This window comes from Betta splendens, chromosome 7 (assembly GCF_900634795.4).
Source record: "Betta splendens chromosome 7, fBetSpl5.4, whole genome shotgun sequence".
NCBI lineage: Eukaryota > Metazoa > Chordata > Actinopteri > Anabantiformes > Osphronemidae > Betta > Betta splendens.
This window is the reverse complement of record NC_040887.2, coordinates 16,960,072-16,981,674: the sequence shown is the minus strand read 5'-3', so window position 1 is coordinate 16,981,674 and position 21,603 is coordinate 16,960,072. Positions and strand designations below refer to the sequence as shown.

Sequence of the window (21,603 nt, the reverse complement as noted above, 5' to 3'; positions counted from 1 at the left end):
TGCCTCCACAGGTGGAGGTTGGTTTTGCTGCTCTCAGTCAGTTGAAACTGATGGGCATTTATTTATTCATTTGGGTTTTGTTTTGTATTTATTTATGGTCTGTATTTATCTCTTGATTAAACATGCCTGTAAGGTCTGTATGTGGGTCGTACAGCCGGTGCGGTTGGCCTTGGGTTCTATGGAGTCAAATTAGGGTCAGATTAGATTTGTGCGTGCGTAAACTGATCTGTGCGTGTGTAACCAGATTTGTCAACAAGTGGGCAAGTAAGGATGGCGTTTGTGGCACCAAAGATTGAGGTAGCACAAGGACGAAGAATTAGTGATGGGTTATCGGTGTTTACAGGGGAATTAGTGGCAATATTGTATGTACTTAATTGGGTAGAGGTATGTAGGGCACAAAGGGTGGTAACAGGTAGTGATGGGCAAATGAAGTTTTATGAAGCACTGAAGCCATCCATCCAATAGGTCCACTGCAGCGCAAAGTTTCCTTCTCTAGTAGGACATCTACTGGATGCAACGATGTTGGCATGAATATGAAGCGTGTGGCGATTTGCAGAAAGACTGTAAATTAAACTGTCAGCAATATAAATAAGTATGTAAAACATGTATGTTGTATGTTATACTGTATACACACACACACACACACACACACACACACACACACACACACACACACACACACACACACACACACACACACACACACACACACACACACACACGATTGTTTAGAAATGTTGAAAATGGAAATGATTATTTACAGTGAGGTGAGGGGATGGACAATGATTGTGCTTTTGTAACATTGAGGTATGGATTGTGGTTTAGGAGACACATAATTTTTTATTTAAAAACGTCAGTTTCTCCACTGTGGCACCGCTAACTTACATAAATGGGGATAGACATATTTCTGTTTCTCCCAGTGTTGGAGCCCGCGGCAAAATCCAAACCACTTCCTGAATGCGTCACGTGGTAGAGCCGGATGCTGCTGTGCTGCTGCCAGAAGAACGAAGAAGAATGAAAACTACTCAAGTTGTAACAATTTTAATTTCCTGCCAAGAACTTGATCAAGCACAAGAAAAAACATTGACAACACAAGGAAAGAAAGAGAAAGAGCAATAATATTACAGAGATGAACGATGGCGACTGTTTTCACCTTCATGCTGCAGAAGGGAAGACAAAAAATAATAAAGCCAGAATAAAAACTTGGTTCAACTTGTCTTTTCCATAGTGATAAAAGCTACAAAAACTATTAATATTCTAACATTTTAGGAACATACATAATTATTATACAGAAATACTACAATACTTTGTATGTACTACCTCCCTTCCACCCCCTCCATCGGCCCATCCTCACTCTTTACGTCACTCCTGTAGTTGAGGGCGTACAATCAAAGATGAACAGATATCAAGTACTGTACAGACACAAGTTATCAATGATCCACTGAAACCAGAGTGCTGGAAAACTGACATCTTACATCTACTGCTTCAAATCCTGACTTTACCAAGTCAGACCAAGAACTTCTGCTTTTCATCTGTCTCATTTGGCAGGTTGTGCATTTCATAGTTAGAGTTTCTGATTTGTTACTTTATAAATGCTTCAATTACTTAGTATCAGAAACTAGGAGACACTTGAATAACTGTGACATTCAGAATCGAGTTTTTGTCTTCTAAGCAGATTTGCTGCTTTCTTCCATCTAACCATTATCAGGGTTTGTGTTTGTGTGTGCGCGCGTGTATTTGATAGGACAATTTAAAAATCAATTCTTGCATACAAAAATCAATACCCAAATGAGCTAACAAACCTTACAAAGAAAAAAAAGATGTAATTTTTGAATTTTGATAAAAAGGAAACCCTAAAGATCAGAACCTGCTTTCTGCCTTATTGGTATAAAAGAACATCATGGTGTATTTGAGAAATTCCAGTACATTTATATACACAATTGATGTGAATATATGAGAGATGTGCTTGTGTGTGTTATTGGACAAATAAAAGTTTTCTTATTCTTATTATTGCTCACGTGATTTAACAACAGCAAGAGGCTGAGTGTATTTTTACACGGGGAATTAAACATTGTAAAAAAGAGTAGATGGAACCTAAATAAGACACTAATTTCCTCTTTAACCTCAAACACTTTTACATGTGAACCTTCTTGCATACATTAAATATTTAATGCCTTCATCTGTAGCCGCACAGCTTTCACTTATTTGTGTTCAGTTTCAAATATATCAGGTTGCACAATGAGTAAAACCTGTACATAATGAATAATGTGAACCTCCTTGTACAGCAGAAATCCTTTTTTCCTTTACTTATTTCTGAGGAATGTTGGTTTTAAATCAGGCTCATTTGGATCAGATGCTGTCACTTATTATTATGTTGTCTTGACATAATTTTTTTCTTCATCCTTTTTTTGTTTAGCAACTTTTTGGTTTTTATAAGAAATCTTAGAAAAATGTTACGTCTTTGACAGAACAGTGCAAACGACTGCCTGTGTTCACCATGAGGTGGTGTCTAAACACCTGTCTCACATTAACTGCCATGAGTTTTGGTTGTTGAGCAAGTTCCACAGGCCCCTAAAAGCAAAAGGAACAAAAAACAAAGAGACCAAAACGCCACAGAACGCCTCGATGGAAAAGTTTGACACATTTTAGAAAAAATAAATAACAGTGGATGAAACAGAAAGGTGAAAATGTGACTAATGTAGAGTAAAATGAGTGGAGGTTTATCTAAAGCCTGGATGTTACAAATGTCCATTGTAAAATAAAACCACTGTTGGATTAGGCAAATGTAAAACCATTGAGTTGATTGGTACATGACAAAGAATGTGGGAAACCATTTCAGGATAACAAACTAACTAAGTGTTAAACTGTTTTATGTAAGAAAAGGAACCATGAAGAACAAAGAACAGAGCCTGCTCATGTTTGATGTTGAACATGTGTCAAAGATTCAGGATATGAATATATTACCAAAAACTAATTAAGGAAAGATTACACACATCCCAAAAAACAATACTTAAAGCTACACAGGAACTTCTCACCATAATGCCAAATGTGTACAGTCAGAGAGCATGAGTGTAATTTATCCAATCCACAGTGACACATGCTTTAAAGTCCAACCATCCAAACCTATGACCTGTCAGTTATTAATATTTAGAGCTTCACGTTCTAGATGTCTACAAACTGAACTGAAAGCAACTCAGCAATTAGACCTTAAGTGCCTGAAGAACTGAACATGTACACGTGCAGAGAAGCCAAGAACCACCTAATGTCCATGTCAAGTCTCAGACCTCCCAGGCTATGACTGCCACTGTAGACTCATCTGATGAGATCTACAGAAGGTAAAACGTGTTTTTGTTCGTATCTCAAAACACAAAACATATTAACACACAATGAGTGGGAATAGTGTTTTCTAATTCATCTGGGACCAAACATGTTGCTCGATTGATAATGGCTAGGTAATGTGTGGCGGAGGCAAAGTTTGCTGTTTACCACTATAGGATGTGCTGTAGCACATATAAAAAGTATGTAAATACTATACAGCAGAAGCTCTGTATAACTCTAACATACGTAATTTGGTTTGGTTGAGCTGAATCTGCAGCTGAAGACACTATTCCATTAGTTACACATGTAGCTGCATCTGTGTCAGCACAGTAATATGTATCCTGGATGGTGGCAGCAGTTTTAAGACAACTGGAAAAATAAAATATAAAAAACTTTAAGTAGTTTGAGGTGTTTTGTTTCCGTGCACACCCACATCGGCATGTATGTAAAGGTTAGAGGTCAGATACACCCAGGATGTAAAGACGAATTAACAAAAAGCCAAAAATCACACTTTCACCTTTTTGTTTTTACCCAGAGGGATTTACAGGCAACGGACAGTTTTAAATGTGCTGCTCTGGAGGCGTCTGGACTGTTTTCCCCTCCGCTGGCTGGGTGTTGAATGTGGATCCACCACGTTGACTAGGTGCGCTGCAGTAAGAGGCACAACAGCATATGCTATAGACAACGTCCACTGTTACCAACAAAATATGTGATGAGTAGCTGTTTATTGTAATGATAAAACACAGCTCTGCTCAAAGCTTTCTCCACAGCTTTTTGTTTAACTGATGCTAGAAATGAGGCTGACCTCTGCACTCTGCCTCTGCATCTTGTGCACAGAGCAGGACACGGGGTCTTCCTCCTCTGATGCTTCACGTTCCAACTCCCGCTCTCGCTTCCCTGTGATGTTTCCTCTGGTATGCAGGAGAAGTCCTGAAGAGATGGCAAACAGTGACTGTGATTGATGTTGGTGCAAGTCAGGCAGAAATAACAACAATAAACACACAGCGGGAGGCACGGAGGACAGCCGAGACACGGCTGGGTGTAAGCCAGCCCCCGGTTCTGGGACCTGTAGGGGGCGCTGTGGGACTGCTCTGGGGTTACTGGTGACACAGGAGCCAATATGAGCTACTACACAGGGAACTGGAGCCAGGGAATTATTAATTAGCTTGGATAATGTAGTAGTCCTAGCTGATTTTAATCCTAGCTGATTCTAAATGTTGGCACTGGTGAAATATATTGTTCTTATTAACTTTGTGTTAAGGATATTAGCAGACTCTCTAAAGTTGTGGGGCCTGAACACGACCTATTAGTTATGTTCTAAGGAAAAATGCGGCTCTCTATCTCAATGAACTTGGTTTCTATTCCTTAGAAGCTCCAGTGACACAAACATGGGTGTAGCATGCCATCGTGCCCATTTCATACCTGGATGTTGAGGCACAGCAAACTCATGGTACAGTTGGCTGCTAGTGATGGTCTGGCTGGCATCTGGCACTGAATGGTATCCTAGAAAAAACACCTCAAACCTCTTATATATGTAAATGACTGAATGCATGTTGTTCAACCCCAGCAGGTTCAAACAAAGACTGAGACACATGCCGCGTAGATGAGACCTACCATGCTGTGGTTGATGCTGTTTGGGCTGTGGGTGCAGTCGTGACTGTTGTCCAACACCACCAGGCCCCGTGTGTTCCTCACTGTCAAAGTTGAGCAGGATGCTTCCACTGGCGTTTCCTGCTGAGACGGGGCTCCCAGACACACCAGGAACTGAACAGAATCAATGATCACACATTAGAACAGTGTATTGTGTAAACATTTATTATTAGTACTTCTTCGCTCACTCACAGTGTGTGTTGTTGGGAGTGGTCCCTGCCTGCTGATCCCCAGGAGAGTAGGCCATCATTCCTCCATTCCCATTCCCGTTGGTAGATGGCACTGATGCCAGCAGGCCTGAAACGGACAATGATGCATTTACAAACACGTTTAAATGGAAGTAACCTGTGATTATTCCTTCATACAAATATTATGTGATGCTGATGTCTGCATTTACAAGAGGTTTGATAAATTTGATTTGTATTGTTTGTATAGCTAAACTGAAACTTTCAACATTATGCAACAGAATGATTTTTTGTTATAGACTGAAAATTACAGAAGAAATCTGACAAAATAGCCAATAAAAAGACAAACTGGATGGTCTTTTCATTTGTTAAATTAAGTAAGAAGTTTTGCTTTGTGAATGTTTCTGGTGTCATTAAAAGTCTATTAAACTGTCAGAAACATGATTTCTAGCCACGAATATAATCCATTTAGTCCAAAACACTAAGACACTGTGTAAACGGATTGTGTAGATGTCTACAGGCCACAGTGTTCCTTAAAATCGGAAAGGAAAACGTTGATTTAACCTCCACAGAGAGCACAGCTCCTTAGTTGTCAGTCATGGTCACACTGTTGATTTCTTACCCAATCCTCTGTATCGGCTCAGCTGCTGATAGATCTGCTTCATCCTCTCAATGTTGAGGCGGCTCGCCTCGGCGTGGTGCACCATGGGCTTCGGGTAATGGACTCCAATGATGCACTTGGCAGCTGCCTGCACGGCCTCTGGAGCGTTCCACGGATCGTAAATGAACTTAGCAGGGAAACCTCGGAGGACAGGTAAGTATCGTCTGGAAGCACAGGGAGATATTATATATGCCCACCTCTGTCAACAGCGTGTAGGGACTTACACAGTAAATCACAGGGAGAGTAATGCAAAGACACAAAAATTGCTCCTACAAAAAGCAAAAATAGCTACAAAGAATTTGGTCAGATATAGTTATAATAGGTATAAAATATATGAAAGTCTTCAACTACCTTAAGCATCAGTTAAAAAGTTATTCTATAGAGTTTAATCATCTTGTTCTTAAATAATTATCCATACGTCTTCATGGTATTAAACTGTAGGAGACACTCTGGTTCATGTTTACAGCCCATGTATGTGCTTTAAATAATAAAAGCATGCTGGTCTTCAGCACTTCATGCTTCATGGCAAATAGCTGCTACAAAATGAAAGCTACAAACAACCACAACACTGCACAGCGTGGCTATAGTAAATGAGAGTATGAGTAGGAAGTCAGGCTTGAAACTCCTGCATGAACTTTTGGAGACTGTGGCACTGGAGTGAGCTACCATCACAGTGCACAGCGATAGAAAAACAGGGTTGTGGTCCCAGACAACTGTTACTGTAGGTTGGTGCGATGGCACACACACCACAGACAGAAAGTACGATCCTCCAATAAAACACTGCAACAACATAAAGAATTCAGCTCACGATACAATTTCAACCAACTGAAAAGCGTTTTTTTATTTTCCTTTGGGCTGTAGTGGATTTGCTCCATGTGACAAAGAGAGAGCACCTACCTACTGCACTTGGTCCAACCTTACCCATTCCAAGCAGGGGAGACAGACAGGACTGAGGAGGGGGGACGAGTGGAACTGTGGGAAGTGCAGCGCTGAGAGGCACAGAAAGTGAGGGTGGGGGTGGGGGCCTCGTGGACCAACACGCGCGCACGCGACAGACGGCCTCCGGTTGCTACGGAGATCAGCCCATCGCTAGAGAGATCACTGCTGATAGGGTTGGTGAGGCTAGGACAAGTCTACTGTGACAAAAGAGTGTATTGCCCCCCTTCCACCCACAGTCCCCAACACGTGATCCAGAGCAGGTGTACAGTTGGGAGGGTTCTGTCATTGACACGTTTGCTTCCTGTCGTTTACGATGCTGAAAACAGTCAATGACTGAAATCGGTTTGTTGCTTTTCATTTTCTCCCTGGCTGCAGTTTGTCTGTCTGTCTGAATATTTAAGGATTGAAGTTCTTTAATGTGTGGATGTAACTATCCAATGACAGAAGCCTTCCATTATACCTCAGAGCTCCAAGGACCACACCCTCCCTCCACGCTCAGACAGCGGTGGACCTGCCCCTCTGTCCCCTAGACTGTGGTGGTTGTCTTCTAAGTGGGTCAGCAGCCCCCTGCTGACTGGACCTTCCCACTACCACGGCGTCACACTCTAGGCTGGCCCACTAGGGGGCCCCCTCATTTCACCAAAAGGGACCACAACCCTTTTGCCAGGAAGATCCGCGACCTGCCAGTAGCCAACAGTCCTGCAGAGGACAGCGGGTGGTGAACGAACAGGAAGTGGCGTGTTCAGATACATGTAATGTGTGCTTTGCGTTATTATTCCTAACTATGTTGTTCTAAATTATTTACTTACTGCTGCTTTATTTAGCACTGAATTTGGATTTGGTTTATCTTTTTCATTTTAAAAATTTTCTTTAGATACTAAACAAAATGTACAACTGTTTCCCTAATAGTTCCTATTCACTATTTTAGGTAAAGTCGTGTAAATATGTGACCTAATGTACAGCAAACCTCCATCTGCTAATCTCCATATTAAACTATTTAAACCTGTGCGAGTGTGTGAGAGTGTATGTGTGCTTCTGTGTCTACGTCAGCCAGCCACTGCTCTGGGTCCTCCTGAACCAGCAGGGCTGCATTCACATAAGCAGAGCACCACTGAACATTTCACAAAGGGCCGGATGAGGGGCTTTGCCCAGCACCTGGACAAGGGACCGGCTCACACGGGCACAGCTGAGGTCACAAGCACCGACACCAAGCGTGCAACGCTGCAAAGGCAGAGCTCGTCCCGCGCCTCTCCTCACTGCTCTCCGGGGAATGCTTCATAGTCCTCTACCTAACGAATGCAGCCGAGGCGTTTGCATTTCCCTACCAAGCGGTCAGGATCCCTTTTGACGAAATGAGACGCTACCGAGTCACAAGCCCGCCTAGAGGGTGCTGCTGGGGCATGAGCAAGTTCTCACCCCTCACAGGTAAATAAAAACAAACTGACACAACACAGTCCCTATGTCCATCCAATGCAGCCCTGGCTGGCAGCCCGACTGCACCCGGGTGGAGCATGTGTGAGAAAAGCCATGATCTTAAAAACAATCAGCTACAATCTGCGAAGGGGAGAGGGGTCGCTGAGCTTTTCCCCCAATCCCCCAAAACACAGACACAGAGTCACATCCAGTGAAAGACAAGAATTAATCTACCGTTCCACAAAAATCATCTGGTTGCAACAGTTATCCAAAGTTATGCACTTGCACACAGTCACACATCCATGAACAATTTGAAATACAGAAATCATTACAAAAGACATGCCAGATTCAAAAAAGAAAGTGCTGAAGTTTAACAAAGAACTAAACAGACAGATGGGCAAAAAAGGAGGGTTAGGGTTTGTTTGTCTTTTCATTCACTTACCCAGAAATCTGGAGGCCCCTGTCATCCCTTCATCTACTTCAGGTCGTTGAAACTCAAATATAAATTACTGAAGCTCTGTCTGAATAAACTTTACTTACTGTGTAACATATTTAGCATTTACAGTGGAGGCTACAGCTGTTCAGTAATTATGATAAACTATTACTGCTGAGCTGGAGTTTACACATTCTATAATGGACAGATCCCCTAACAAGACAAGTTACTCCCTGACACTATCTATTCCTGCAAGCGTTGAGAGATAGAGGGGACAAAGGTGCCATCCAGGTCGGGATGCATCAGCAGCTGACATCAAGAGGCGATGCCAGGAAAGGTACCCACCTGATGAAATCCCCGTTTGGGTCGGTGCGCCGGCCGAAGCCCACGGGACAGTAGCAGTGGAAAAACTGCTGGAAAAATGAACTGCAGGACAGCCACATCCAGCTACCTGCGTTCACACTCCAGTCTGCATCTAGGAGCAACTCCTCAAAAACCTGCCGCAGCACAAACATCACCAGTAAGGCCTAAGACAAGTGTCATTCATATTTAACATTAGCTGTGCTTCCTCACCTTCATTCCCTCTTCCCAGCTGATCCAAAGGTCCCCTCTGGTAAGAAAGCAAGCCACCGCATGTCTGGCCAGGTGATGGATCCAGCCCTCCTGCCTCAGCTGAGTCATGATAGCATCTATCCAAGGAAAACCCGTCTTAGCTTCAGCCCACTTAGCAAACGCTTCAGGGTTTTTATCCCAGGGGATGCGGACACATATTGGGTTTCCCTCCATCTTGTCAAAACGCGGGTTGTTGGTGGCAGCGGTGTAAAAGAACTCTCGCCACAGTAACTGGCCGTATAAAGATAGTGGAGGGGAGTTGTTTTTCTTCACCTGAACACAACAGGAACGAAACAGAACAGAAACATTTCAGGGACAGCAAGGCTCCATTAACACAGTCAGATAATTTTTATGGCCTTGGATTCTGCTTTGGATTCGTAAGCTGACCTTGCGGTACAGGTCAGTAAGCTTGAAGTAAAAAAGGCGACATGAGAGGCAGCCAAAGCGCAGGTAGGGGCTGAGGCCTGTTGGGCTGGCCAGCAGCGAGTTGGCGTTCATTCTGGGGCGCTCAAAGTTGGCCACCCAAGCCTGGGATGAAGAAGAAGAGGGAGAGATGCAGAGCAGGTAAATAAATGCTAAACACACTTTGATGAAAAGTTGGATATCATCTACACATGATCCATTACTTTGTTCCATTACATAAAGTATCTTCTCAAAATGTGGAGGGTGTGGTTTGTTAAAATGTCCCATTGCGAACAATGTACCCCACTGTATTCTCTTACAGGTATCTAGTATAAACAGAAGGCGTTTTTAAACTGTGAGCAGATAACAATGACACAATGTCTTCTCTTCATGCTCCATGGATCAAACTGAGACAATTCATCACGCTGCTAATATTTATCCTTCGACTCTTTGGAGACTGAGCAACTTCTCAGGTTGATATTGAAGAATTACAGCACAGTACTGACCTTTCTCTCTAGATGGCGCTCTATCCTGGTCAAAGCCTCCGTCTCACCTCCAGGCCACACAGCTGATGGAAGGCCCTCAGTGTCAAAGCCTGAAAGCAAACAAAGGAACAATGTGTCATTCTCATGGTGGATGAGTCAACAATACTTGAATATGTCTTTAAAAATACGTCTCTTATTCTGTTACTATTCTGTTGGTGACACCATTAGCACCACATCAATGCATAAATGAATGAAGGAGTCTACCCATCAGTGAGCTGACATTTATATCATTTGGACTTCTGTCTTCTGTGTTGTTATAAACTTTGCAAACACAATACTTTGTTTATTAGTAAGAAATACATTTAAATGCTCAAATCCCAAAATTTACATCAAAGACTTCCTTATACTGTATCACATATTTCAAACTGTCCCAATGTCCACAACAGTATGAATGGAAAGCAGACATGAGGATTGGCTTGTTTAAAAGATTAACATGTTGACAGGCTAATTAGGGACCAAATACCAGCTTGTGTGGAGTAATGCAGACATCTGCACCAGTAGATTAACACTTTAAATATCTGCTTTATGAATGAAATAGCACAGGTGTAGGCAGCAGATGGACAGTGTATAAAGGGACTGTGACCTTCTGTGAATGGAAAACCAGACATCTGGAAATAAATCTCAAAGGAGCTGAACGGGTCACCTGATTAATCCAATAGTGAGCATTTACAAGACATGTGGCTACAGAGTTAAGGAGGTTAGTGAGCAGACAGCACAAAGTTAAAGAGGGAGTTCTTCCTCTTGTTGTTGTTATAAACGAACCAAAATTGACAAATTTTTTTTACTAAGTTAAGGTTTTGCTTGTGAGGCAAGGACTTTACTTATGATTTGACATCCTAGTGTTTCTACTGCAGAAACAGACAGAGCACGTGTGTTTTAACAGTTTTACAACCCACTGCTGCAATGTGCTGTGTTAGTCACCTAGTTCTTCCAGGGAAGGGACTCCGTACTTGTCACCATGGTCGTCAGAAATGGGGGTGACACAGCGCCCCATCAGGCTGTCTGACAGGGTCTCCACAGGCTTCTCAGGAGGATCCATCCGACTGATCAGCGTCTGGAAACGCTTGTAGGTCAGAGGGGGCTGGCCGCCATTCAGCTCAATGATCCTGGAGAACAGGCACACGAAGTTAATCACCTTTAAAAATAATGTTTCTTTTGTTGCAATATTTGTTTTTCTCACTTGTCCAGGTCATAAAGGGTGTGCGATATCTTGACGACGACCTCCACTCCTGCCTCCATGGCCAACTTCTTGATTGCAGCATCTCGTTCTTTCCCAAAAGGCTCTGAGTCGTACTCGAAGGTCAATCGAGAGATCTTCCACTCCTGATATAGAGACGCACAACGAAACGGCCCTGTCAGGTTGCTTGTTTAAACCATAAAGTCTCATTAAGCTAATTCAAAAAAATAATTGATTATTTAAACACCTGATTTATTGTTTTATGTTCCTGAAAAGAGAGACACTTAGACCCTTCTCCTGAATAAGACCTGACAAGCTTCAACCTACTGCTTGGTATTCATAGATAATTACCACAGTTATGAACACATGTCCAGGACCTTCTCACCACAGACTAATTCAGGTAATGAGCACTCCCACCTGTGACTGTTTACAAGTATTCTGTTTTCAATGCTCACTTTAAATAGGCGTGGGAACACATTAGCTGGTTGGCCCCTGATAACAAAAAGGCGAGAGTTGAGCTTTCGAAGGCTTGCATCCAGATCCTCCAAACACTGAAGCAGAAACCTGAGAAGAAGAAGACAAACAAAGTTTTTTGAGTTTTTAGGCACAACTTGACAAATAGAGTTTCCCTCTATGATCCTTCACTGTGATACTCAAACCTCCAGAAGACGGCTGTTTAGACTGTTTAGACAGAGGTTCAGGTGTTTATAGCTGAGATCATGTGTGTTTGCCGATCAAGTATATAACTACAGCTATATTTACTTCCTGTGTTGTCCCTTCTGTCTTCCTCTGTTTAATTAATTATCGCTTTCTTTTTGTTAAAGGAAGGGGCTTTATTTGGGTTCTAGTTGTTTTTATATCTGCTTTGCTACATCTAGCCAACCTTCTGAACATGTAGGTTTAAACTAGTAAAAGAAGCCATCCATCTTCAGAACATGTGTCAACATTGACCATCACATGTACAGACTTGCTACGTTTAATCTAGTCCTGATTATTGCCAGAATCATGCAGGATCACAGACTGAGCAGCCTGCAAGCTGAGCAGATGATGTTCTGCTCCCTCCTGTCTGACCCTTATAACCTTGTCATTAAACTGGTCAAGACTCTCACTCACAGCCAAAGCCCCATATGCTCCCAATCCACACGCAGACACACACACAGAGCTCACTTTGTGGCAAGGTCGCACACAATTAAGGCATGTGCCTTATTATTCATGAGCTAGACACACTAGAAAGTTTAGTGGGGGCTTTGTAATTGGCCTGGGTTGGTCTTTCTGAGGACCCGCAATGAGTGAATGGTATGTGTCAAGTTCATCTATCACAAAATGTACAGATGGACACTAACAACAACACTAACAATTAGGCAGTCCAGGGAAAAGAGAGAAACAATTCAGTAACATGTTGTTTTTCAAATGTCACTATTTCAAAAGCATTTTCGATTAAATGATTAAAGTTGATTACATTTTTCGCCATAAATATAATGTAAATAAAACCCACAAGTAATAAATAAACATCTATTCCTGACTTCAGCATTGTCGATTAAAGCTGTGAGGCGGCATTGAACAAAAGGTACAAAAGAGGTGAAACTGTTTTTTTCAGTAAGAGAAACATTGGTTTGTCAAGCAAAACAAGCAGCTTATGCATTAACATTTAAAAGCTGTATTTGTGGGCACCTGGCCACATGTACAGTGGTTTAAATGCTGAAATGCACTTGTTTCCACAAAGGAGTGAGCCCACACACATTAACACTGGTGTGTGGGTGCACACCTGTATTTGTGTTGCTGGGTGAGCTACTTCCTCCAATGTACCTGGCTACCTGCCTGCCTGCCTGCGTGTGTGTGTGTGTGTATGTGTGTGCTAGTCCTTATATAACTGTCCTGACCTACATCTGGTAGAACAGACACACTCAGCTTCCACCATAGTATAACACAATCCCTTAGCCTAGTAACCTCATTCCTGGCCTTGCACCCACACAGACACACACATCCAAGGCCCACACGTTCCCTATCCTCCACCGTCTCTGCAAGAACAAAGACAAGTTGTAGAGTGTGAAGTGGCAAATGTAAAATAAAGCAGTGTTTCTATTTGTGTGTCTGCATTCAACTGTTGCTGACGCAGTCAAACATCTCAGTCTGAACCTTAATTTTAAGATCCGTGGGGACTAAAAAGGGATTCCATTGATGAGGACAGACAAACTGCACTGTCTGACCCAAGACTGACCAACTGAACGACCAACGTCAGACTCTATAAAAGCAGACTCATTAATAAGCCAGTTGTCTAAACTTATGGAAAAAACCCTCGAGCAGAGTTAGAAGAGCTTAAATATGTTGCCTGATAACAGTGTTGGTTGAAGAGAACATTCTGGATAAGTGAGTTACTGACAATAAAAAGATTGATAAAGTGAGTTAGAAGTTAGAAGTCTGGTGTTAGTGAGTGAGTCTGATTAACAGTGTCAGATGGTGTATATGCAGTTTTACCTGTATTTCTGTAAACTGCATATTGTATATGTCTTTAGATAAGGATGTCTTTTAACTTTGGCTTGGGTTGGAAGTTTTCTGCTGATAGTTTTCCATGTTGTGATAGTGGATATACTTATCAATAACATTTTCCACGTACAGTACATTTAAAAGAGTTTCCCCAGCATACGTCAAACATACGTCAAATCTGATCTCGATTGAATCCTAAGCAGTGCCAGAATGGTTCTAAATGTTTTTATTTGAATCACATCACTATCACATCCTAAGAATTATCTTTGAAACCTTTTCCAGTCTTCTTGAATCCTACAGAAATCTTCTTTGTTGGAGTCAAGTCAACAACACATTTTGTGCATACACAAAGATTTCTAAATCCCACTTACAGAACATCAACACTAAACATCAGACATACTTCCACTATATTTATATAAGCACTTAATACATCAAACACAGAAGCAGTTATAAGCAAAACTATTAATGAAACAACTGCTTAGTGGTTCTTGTACTGATTAGAGGTTTTATTTTCTAATGATTAGACTTGATAGTCAAAAAGGCACAATATATGTAAGCATGTACACACAAGAGTATTAGTTTGCACATTAAGTCTTAGAAGGAGTTTCGGGTTTATGCTTATACAAAATAATAAAATGTGCCTTTTCATTATGTTATGTTTTCTAATAAGTATCCATTGTAGAAGAGGTCACACAGCAAAGCCTTCACACAACTAGGTCATGATCACATAACCACTCAGTTTCATGCACTGGCACACTAACCTACATCTCTTACACAGACTGTTCTTACAATTTTCCCTAAATGGAAAAATAATTGATCATCTACTTTTTTATTGTTTTCTGCTTTTGAGCCTTATTTCCTTACTGAGCCTTCCTCCTGTACGATTATATATCAGAGTTAGTGATATAAATCCTCATAACATAAGGTACACTATCCCAACTTTTCATGATGATAGTAAATTGTGAATTATTGAGACTAAAGTGTGAATTAATGAGACTCAGATTAATAGGGTTCATATTTGTGGGAACAAAGCTCTGAAGTGGTATAATATATAGTAGTAGAACCACTAGAACTTCGAAACATACCCCACGCTTAAAGGAAGTCAGAGGGAAGAGTACACATTTGGACACACTGTACGGAGTAATACGAGAATTCAGTAATAAATATTAAAGTGAAAAACACATACAATAAACAAAACAAACCATTACTTATTAGCTGGCATTCATTAGAAGCACTGACCTAAGAGTAGAGAATAAACAATCATAAAGTAGAGACAAACTAATTCAGCAGATGAACTCAGGTCAAACCTATTTTCCTCATTAATTATTATAACTAATTAGCTCCTGATGGGTTTACACTATCAAGTGTGTTACTCGTGTGCAATAACAGAGTGTTTAAAATCTCTAAGCTTTACAATAATTTAGTATTTCTGTCTCTCCAGACTCTGCAGTATTTGTTTATTATTGATGCTTTCAATCGCAGGTTATTATTGCAGTAAGCCTTCAGGCATTAAATTAATTAAATAAATATTTAAGTCAGTTAGTGTTTAGGCAAACTGACAGAAACAAAAAAAAAATCCACAAATACAGATATTTCTGCTTTCTCTAAAATCTATAAAACATATTGGTATAGAATTGGGACGAGCAGGAAAAATCCTCACCTCCACCTGTTGACCCCGACATTGGAGGAACCTGCAAACCATGGGTCCAGGAAGTAAACGCAGCGAACTGTCCCAGCTTCCCGGACTGCCTCTCGGAGAGCTGGGTTGTCGTGCAGACGGAGGCCCTTACGGAACCAGTGGATGGAATTCGGGGCCATTTTATTCTGAAAGATAAAAGTCAAAGATCAGAAAAAGAAGATCTACCGTAGGCTCGGTAGAACATGGCTTGACTTAATGAAACAAATGGCACTAGTAATTATTTTTGCACAGAAATTCGTTTTGTACGGTACTACACAGCTTAGCTTTAAATATGTATACATGTTTATTATTATTATTATTATTATTAGTGTTGGTATTACTATACTATTATTTCTATGCTCTTATGTCTCTTGTTTTTCTTGTAATACTGCACAATTGCACAACTCCTTGCTGTTTTCCCATGGCTGTTCCAGCAATTGAATTTCCCCACTGTGGGATCTATCCATGTATCTATTTAGTATGGAGTCAATCCTTTGCTGGAGGTGTCCTCTGTTAGAGAGAGCTACTGTATATTGTGTGAATTCATGCATTTGCTCAAGTGGGATCTGTTGTGTTTTCTACACAGACTGTGTGGTCTGCGAGCTTACTCTGTACAGTAAAGGACCTTGAGATGACTTTAGTTGTGAACTGAAGCTATTTAAATATACTAAACTATTTTAGAAATTAAGTGTCAACCTTTCACTAACAATTTTATGATAGTGAGTATCTGCTATACAGAAATAAGACTAAAGCATCCAGTCTCTACCATCTGAACACTATGACAGAACCATCTGAACACTACCACCTCCCAATTTTGCAGCACAGAATAACATCAGCACCCGAAAGTATGAAGGGTAACTCATTTCTTTGAGAAGGCCAGTAGGTTCTGAATGTTACTTATTTACTATGAACTGTTACCCACCGTCAGTCAGGACCAGATTGGTGGGTGACAGTTTAGGCCGTCGCTCATGGTTTGCCACCAATCACCAACTCAAGAAACTAATTTGAGAGAAAATAACTTAAGACTTCAAAGTCAGAAATGTGAAGTCAGACACTGAAGTGGTCACACACTGAGTTTGTGTATTCTTATCATCATATCATAATAGTTTTTTTTTAATAATGCAATAATAATGCAATATGTAATATGTTTTTGCAATTAGTATTGTATCATCTCCTGCTGTCTATGGTTTTTGTGTTGTTTCTGTTGCTTTCCCTTGGGTGCGTGTGGGTGTGTTTGTGTATGAGCAATGGGCCAGAGGTGGTGATAGCAGTTTTGGTTTGGCACGTTTTAATTGATTGCTTCCACCTAAATGAATGTTCCACCTAAATGAAAGTCTAGAATCTTCTATGCGGAAGACGACAGCCGCCGCTTTTGATGTGTCGTTCCCAACCAAACCATTTTGGCAGATGTTACATTGTACTGCATATTAGATGTAGATGAATGTGTCAACAGTTGTAGTAGATTTGAGCACTATTTGAAAACATTAGAAACTCGTAATATATTAACTGATAAGTCTCCAGTGACCAATGTGACCTCCGTAAGAAACATACAGTAGACCTTTTGCCTTTGTGATAGCTTCAATTTAAAACTGAGGAATTGTTATTGTAAAAGTTAAAAGTTCTGTTAATGTCACAGAATCTACGGATGTACAGAAGAAATCGGCCAATGAGTGTATATGTTACAAATAAATCTCTCCTAGCAAAACAGTGATGAATGTGATTAGAAAGCTACCTACTAACTAGTACTATAAACGCTTTGCCTTGGCTAAGCCTTAGAAACTTGAGAATAAAGGTTAAGTCTATCTTGGGCCCCATTGAGATTAACATGAATAAGATATATGTAAAAGATTTCAGCATTAGTATAATGAAACGAAGTACAAGAAATTATATGTTGTCAGTGTAGAAATTATTTCTTGATAAACATCACAAAAGCAGCAGACCTAGAAGAGCTGATGAAATGCTGTATATATTTAAGGTATTTTTCTATAACACGTCATCTTTTTATGGAATGTGACTTGGCACTTAAAATACACATTGAAATTTTTTGGCACAATAGCAACATGCACTCAGCCGAATTCTTGTTTTATCGTCAAAGCAACAATTCTAGTTAGATACCCAGGAAATATCCTCCACACTAATCAAGTCAGTATTATATTCATTGATCTAAATTTGTTAAACATTTTCAAAGCATAATTTTAATTCCACAGAGTATTTCTACAGATAATGCCACAATTAAATATTTTTTCAAAAAAGCAAGGAACATTGGCACGTAGCTTTAAATAGACTACACTGCCCACATATTACACTCATCTTGCAGACAGCTATTGTACAAAAACCCACTTAGTTATGGCTTTAACCCCCTTTAATTCATATGTACATTTGAAAATAAATAATATTTAAATGGTGTTTTAATCATTTCCAAGTGTGACGGTGTCCAAATGAAAATTAGGTCACATCGTCTATTGTGAATGGGAGCTGATACCAACATCCACCTCACATGAACTCAAGCAACAAATACCAAGTAACAGTAGTTAGCTAATGTCATAATGGAATATATCTGTCCTAAGAGGTCTCCAAAATATATCTAACTCCAGGTTGAATTGTCTGTCCAGGAAACAACCGTTGTGGATCAAAACGGGGTCACCAGAGCGATGCTTATGTAACTGATGGCGCTGTTTATAAAAGTAAACCCGCTAAACTAACTCTGTACCTCTGCTACAAAGCCACGTCTTACCTTGTACTGGCTCCCTGAAGGTAATATTTATCTCAAGCCCAAAGAAAGAATCATTTCTTTCCTCTGTTATGGTGTACGGGGTAGTGCAGTTTCTCCAGTAGGTGAACGTAAACCCAGTCTGAGAAGCCGTCCTGCGCCTCTGCACTTGCTTTAGGCTGCTGTACTGTTTTGTTTCATAAGAGACGGGCTCACTGCGCATGCTCCAGTTCTTAGACCTCTATCCTGTTGCATTCAGACTCAACGGGAAAAAGTGGCCTCCGATGTATTTAATATAAATTGTACTTAATGTCGCTGCATTTACAAAACACATATATGTACTTATATAATAATATTATTATATAATATTAAAATATTATTATATTATATATATTATTTTATCTAAGCAATTAATGTGTGCGCTGTTTTAGGGCTATTTTATTTTACTTAAATACAAAAATCTTTTGTGTGCATTTAGCTAATTATGAAAGCAGAATCAGGATATCGTTGGAATAAATTTTAACTGAATGAGCCCACATGCCCGTCATTTATATTGTATGTAGATGTCTATTTCCCTACTGTAGCAGAATGCAACAACAGTCCTGTCAAACGTGAGCAATGACGTGTATTCTATTCACGGTTGTCATTGGTTGGGGGAAATCACGTGGGCACCTTCAGTCACGTTTAAGACGCATGCAAATACGGAAGTTCAGACGGCACGCTGTCCAATATATGTTATTATCAAATCTCCGTAGAGATCGGTTCTCGATCGACCAAAACGTCGTTTATCTCTATTTTGACGTTTCATTGACGCTTATTGCTCACTGAGGGTCGAGGACCGAGCAGCATCTTTGGCATACACTAAAGGACCTGGCTGCAGACATGGTAGAGCGCAGTCTGTCAAAAACCGGACGTTATAAGACTGTAGTGCATTAAAAACCGGAAGTCAATAAAACTGAACGTTTCCGAAACTTGAAAGGTTATATATAAATAAATATAAGAATTTAAGACTTATTAAGCTTATTAGGCTATTATAATATGGCAAGAAAAGGGACTTTAAATACAATTTGGAATTCTGGTTGTCATAGCACATTTACTTCAAAATATGATCAACCAAACACAATTAGCAACAGTTTGAAACCATTCTCTTACAGTGTAACCCTAAAGTCCTTATTCATTTTCACTTTTACAGTTGGTGAGTCCACTTTCATTTTCTATTTGCTTTCTAGAGCAACTTCAGCTTAAAAGACGCAGTTATTACTGTACACTGACTACTATAATGTGAGTGGGACAGAAACAGCTTAATAATTTCCTATATCGTGTCAAATTTCTAGTTTTTTTTATTTTTGTTTACTTTTCCAACTGCCTCAAACTCAAACTACAAACCATTAACTTCAATAACAACATTAAGAGTTATCAACTACTCACCAAACAAATCTCCTTTGGCTTAATTAACTTTTTGTAATTAACTGTTAATAGTTAATGACAACTAAACATTTTTTGCAGCTTTCCCATCAAACCCTGAAATGCACCACGTACCTGTCAGACCTCACCTACTCCTGTTTTTTCTTCTGCATTCACTGTTCTCATCTGGTCTGGACAAAATGGATGTAGCGCCAATGGAAGTCATTGTTCACAGCTCTTCCTGCAGTGTGACCTGTGGGCTGGGGGTGAAAACACAAACTCTGTGTTTACTTGACAGCAAAACAGTAATGGAAGAAGATGTGGAAAGTAAAAATGTAACAGAGGTATCACATTACGTCAAATAGTATTAAAGCACACTTAGTCACAATTGTAGCTTCTAAATAACTGTAGACCAACAATAATCATAATCATCTTCATATTGAACGCTGGAATCACAGGTGACGGACAGGTGTTACGTTCGTAAGGTGACCTGCCAGGAAACGTGGCAGTGTGGACTCAGGACGATGACTGTGACAGCAGGACAGAAGGTGGAGATTGACTGTCTGGAAGAAGTCATGAAGGCAATGGGGAGGTTCTCCTGGAGGTAATATGAGAAAATGCCGAAGAAATTCTGGATGAACAAAGAAACCAAAAGGAGTAAAAAGCAACAATAATAACTACATTAAAAAGTCAGGGAACAGACTCACTGATTATCATTTACGATAAAATCTTTCATGGCACTTGCAGAATGAGGTGGAGAGAATATGTTTGATGATTATGTGTATAAACTATGGCAGCAGCACATCAAGGATCCTAAGCACCTAACCCATCTCTAAACCATCTCTAATGAACAAGAGAGACTTGACAGTTCAGCCAGAGTGAACATGACTCTTAACTGAACATGTTTTTAATTTGTATATATAAGTGTTAAAGATACTGTGATAGATAGTTCTATTCATTTATTGGTTTACTAGAGTGTTGTGGCGTTACAGCCGTGGAATGATCACCTCTGATCAGTCCTTGTTTGCCCGCTGGGAGGCCCCTCTGCTGGACCGAGTTGTTATGGACCCCATCCAGGAGGAGAACTCAGGTAAACACGGGTCAATATGGGAGACGCTAACGTAGCTGTTTAGCTAAAAAAGGAGGTAAAAGGAAACAACTGTGTTACAGAAGAAATCACTAATTCATGAACTTGTCTCCCGTTAGGAACTTACTGCTGTGAAGTACAGGACGCCACCTATCACAGGGTGAAGAGCATCTACTGGGGGATCCGGGTTTTACCTGCTGCGGTTGTTAATCTGGACTATGAAGGTGCTCTGGCTCAGTGGGAGTCGAATAGAAGCCAGGGGAACCAGACTGGGTTTGAACAGTCTGTGCAAAGAACGGCTCTTCTGTCCATGGTTTGGCTTTGGCTCGTGTGGTCTACTGTTGTGTAATGATATCACTAACATGATTTTATGACAGCATCAAAGCATTTCTCATCAGCTTTGCATTTGTTGTCTGTGCAGGTGCTCATAAGCTTAAGCATCGCAGGTGTTGGGGCTGGAACGATGCTGCTGGGCCTCTACTGGACACTTAGAAGCAGAGCACAGAGGCAGTAGTTCATTTATCATCCACTGCATCTGAATCATTAAGTAATGCAGTCAATACCAAAATAAATCTTAGCTTAAAACATATTCCTTGTATGATTTTAAACAGAATATAAAAATGAAAGTTTGTAGTGATAATGCAAGGAGATGATACCAGAAATAATGGTTAATTGATTGTTGCCGGCTGGTTGCTGTGTTTTTTCTGTCTGTGTGGCTGAATTCTTATTTTCTGAATTCATGTTCATTTGTGTTCTCAGTTCGTGGCTGTTTTACAATTACAGCAATTTTAATGACAGTGAGTCTGAACAACATTAATTTAAATCTCACTATGGTGATTAAGTGATGTCTGGCTCTCTATCACTGACTATCACTGTCAAACCTTTCACATCACAGAAGGTGTAAA

General features: G+C 40.4%; 2 protein-coding genes across 3 annotated transcripts; one reads left to right on the top strand and one right to left on the bottom strand.

Annotated features, from left to right (window-relative positions):
• Window positions 1–1,025: 1,025 nt before the first annotated feature.
• Window positions 1,026–18,409, bottom strand: LOC114858570 (cryptochrome-1-like). The gene is made up of 15 exons (XM_029155961.3): window positions 18,232–18,409; window positions 15,480–15,643; window positions 11,791–11,899; window positions 11,339–11,481; window positions 11,080–11,264; window positions 10,120–10,208; window positions 9,599–9,739; window positions 9,173–9,484; window positions 8,945–9,096; window positions 5,776–5,978; window positions 5,161–5,265; window positions 4,933–5,082; window positions 4,741–4,821; window positions 4,124–4,248; window positions 1,026–3,966 (listed from the first exon to the last, which is right to left on the bottom strand). The coding sequence occupies exons 2-15, from the start codon at window positions 15,635–15,637 to the stop codon at window positions 3,958–3,960; spliced, it is 1,962 nt and encodes a 653-aa protein (XP_029011794.1). The 5' UTR covers window positions 15,638–15,643; window positions 18,232–18,409; the 3' UTR covers window positions 1,026–3,957.
• Window positions 18,410–19,250: 841 nt separating this feature from the next.
• Window positions 19,251–21,285, top strand: tmem81 (transmembrane protein 81). 2 transcript variants are annotated; one of them, XM_029155963.3, is made up of 6 exons: window positions 19,251–19,402; window positions 19,714–19,955; window positions 20,070–20,215; window positions 20,604–20,701; window positions 20,818–21,011; window positions 21,120–21,285. In XM_029155963.3, the coding sequence occupies exons 2-6, from the start codon at window positions 19,734–19,736 to the stop codon at window positions 21,210–21,212; spliced, it is 753 nt and encodes a 250-aa protein (XP_029011796.3). In that variant the 5' UTR covers window positions 19,251–19,402; window positions 19,714–19,733; the 3' UTR covers window positions 21,213–21,285. The 2 variants fall into 2 exon arrangements, with proteins under 2 accessions (XP_029011796.3, XP_029011795.3); XM_029155962.3 differs by having other exon boundaries at window positions 20,586–20,701.
• Window positions 21,286–21,603: the final 318 nt, after the last annotated feature.

Coding starts and splice junctions, on each gene's coding strand:
- LOC114858570 (XM_029155961.3), bottom strand. CDS start 15,637: ATGGCCCCGAATTCCATCCACTGGTTCCGTAAGGGCCTCCGTCTGCAC. Junction 9,740..10,119: donor AGCGCCATCTAGAGAGAAAG/GTCAGTACTGTG, acceptor TCTTCATCCCAG/GCTTGGGTGGCCAACTTTGA. Junction 4,249..4,740: donor TGCTGTGCCTCAACATCCAG/GTATGAAATGGG, acceptor CCATCTCTTCAG/GACTTCTCCTGCATACCAGA.
- tmem81 (XM_029155962.3), top strand. CDS start 19,734: ATGCACCACGTACCTGTCAGACCTCACCTACTCCTGTTTTTTCTTCTG. Junction 19,956..20,069: donor AAAGTAAAAATGTAACAGAG/GTATCACATTAC, acceptor CTGGAATCACAG/GTGACGGACAGGTGTTACGT. Junction 20,216..20,585: donor ATGGGGAGGTTCTCCTGGAG/GTAATATGAGAA, acceptor TTGGTTTACTAG/AGTGTTGTGGCGTTACAGCC.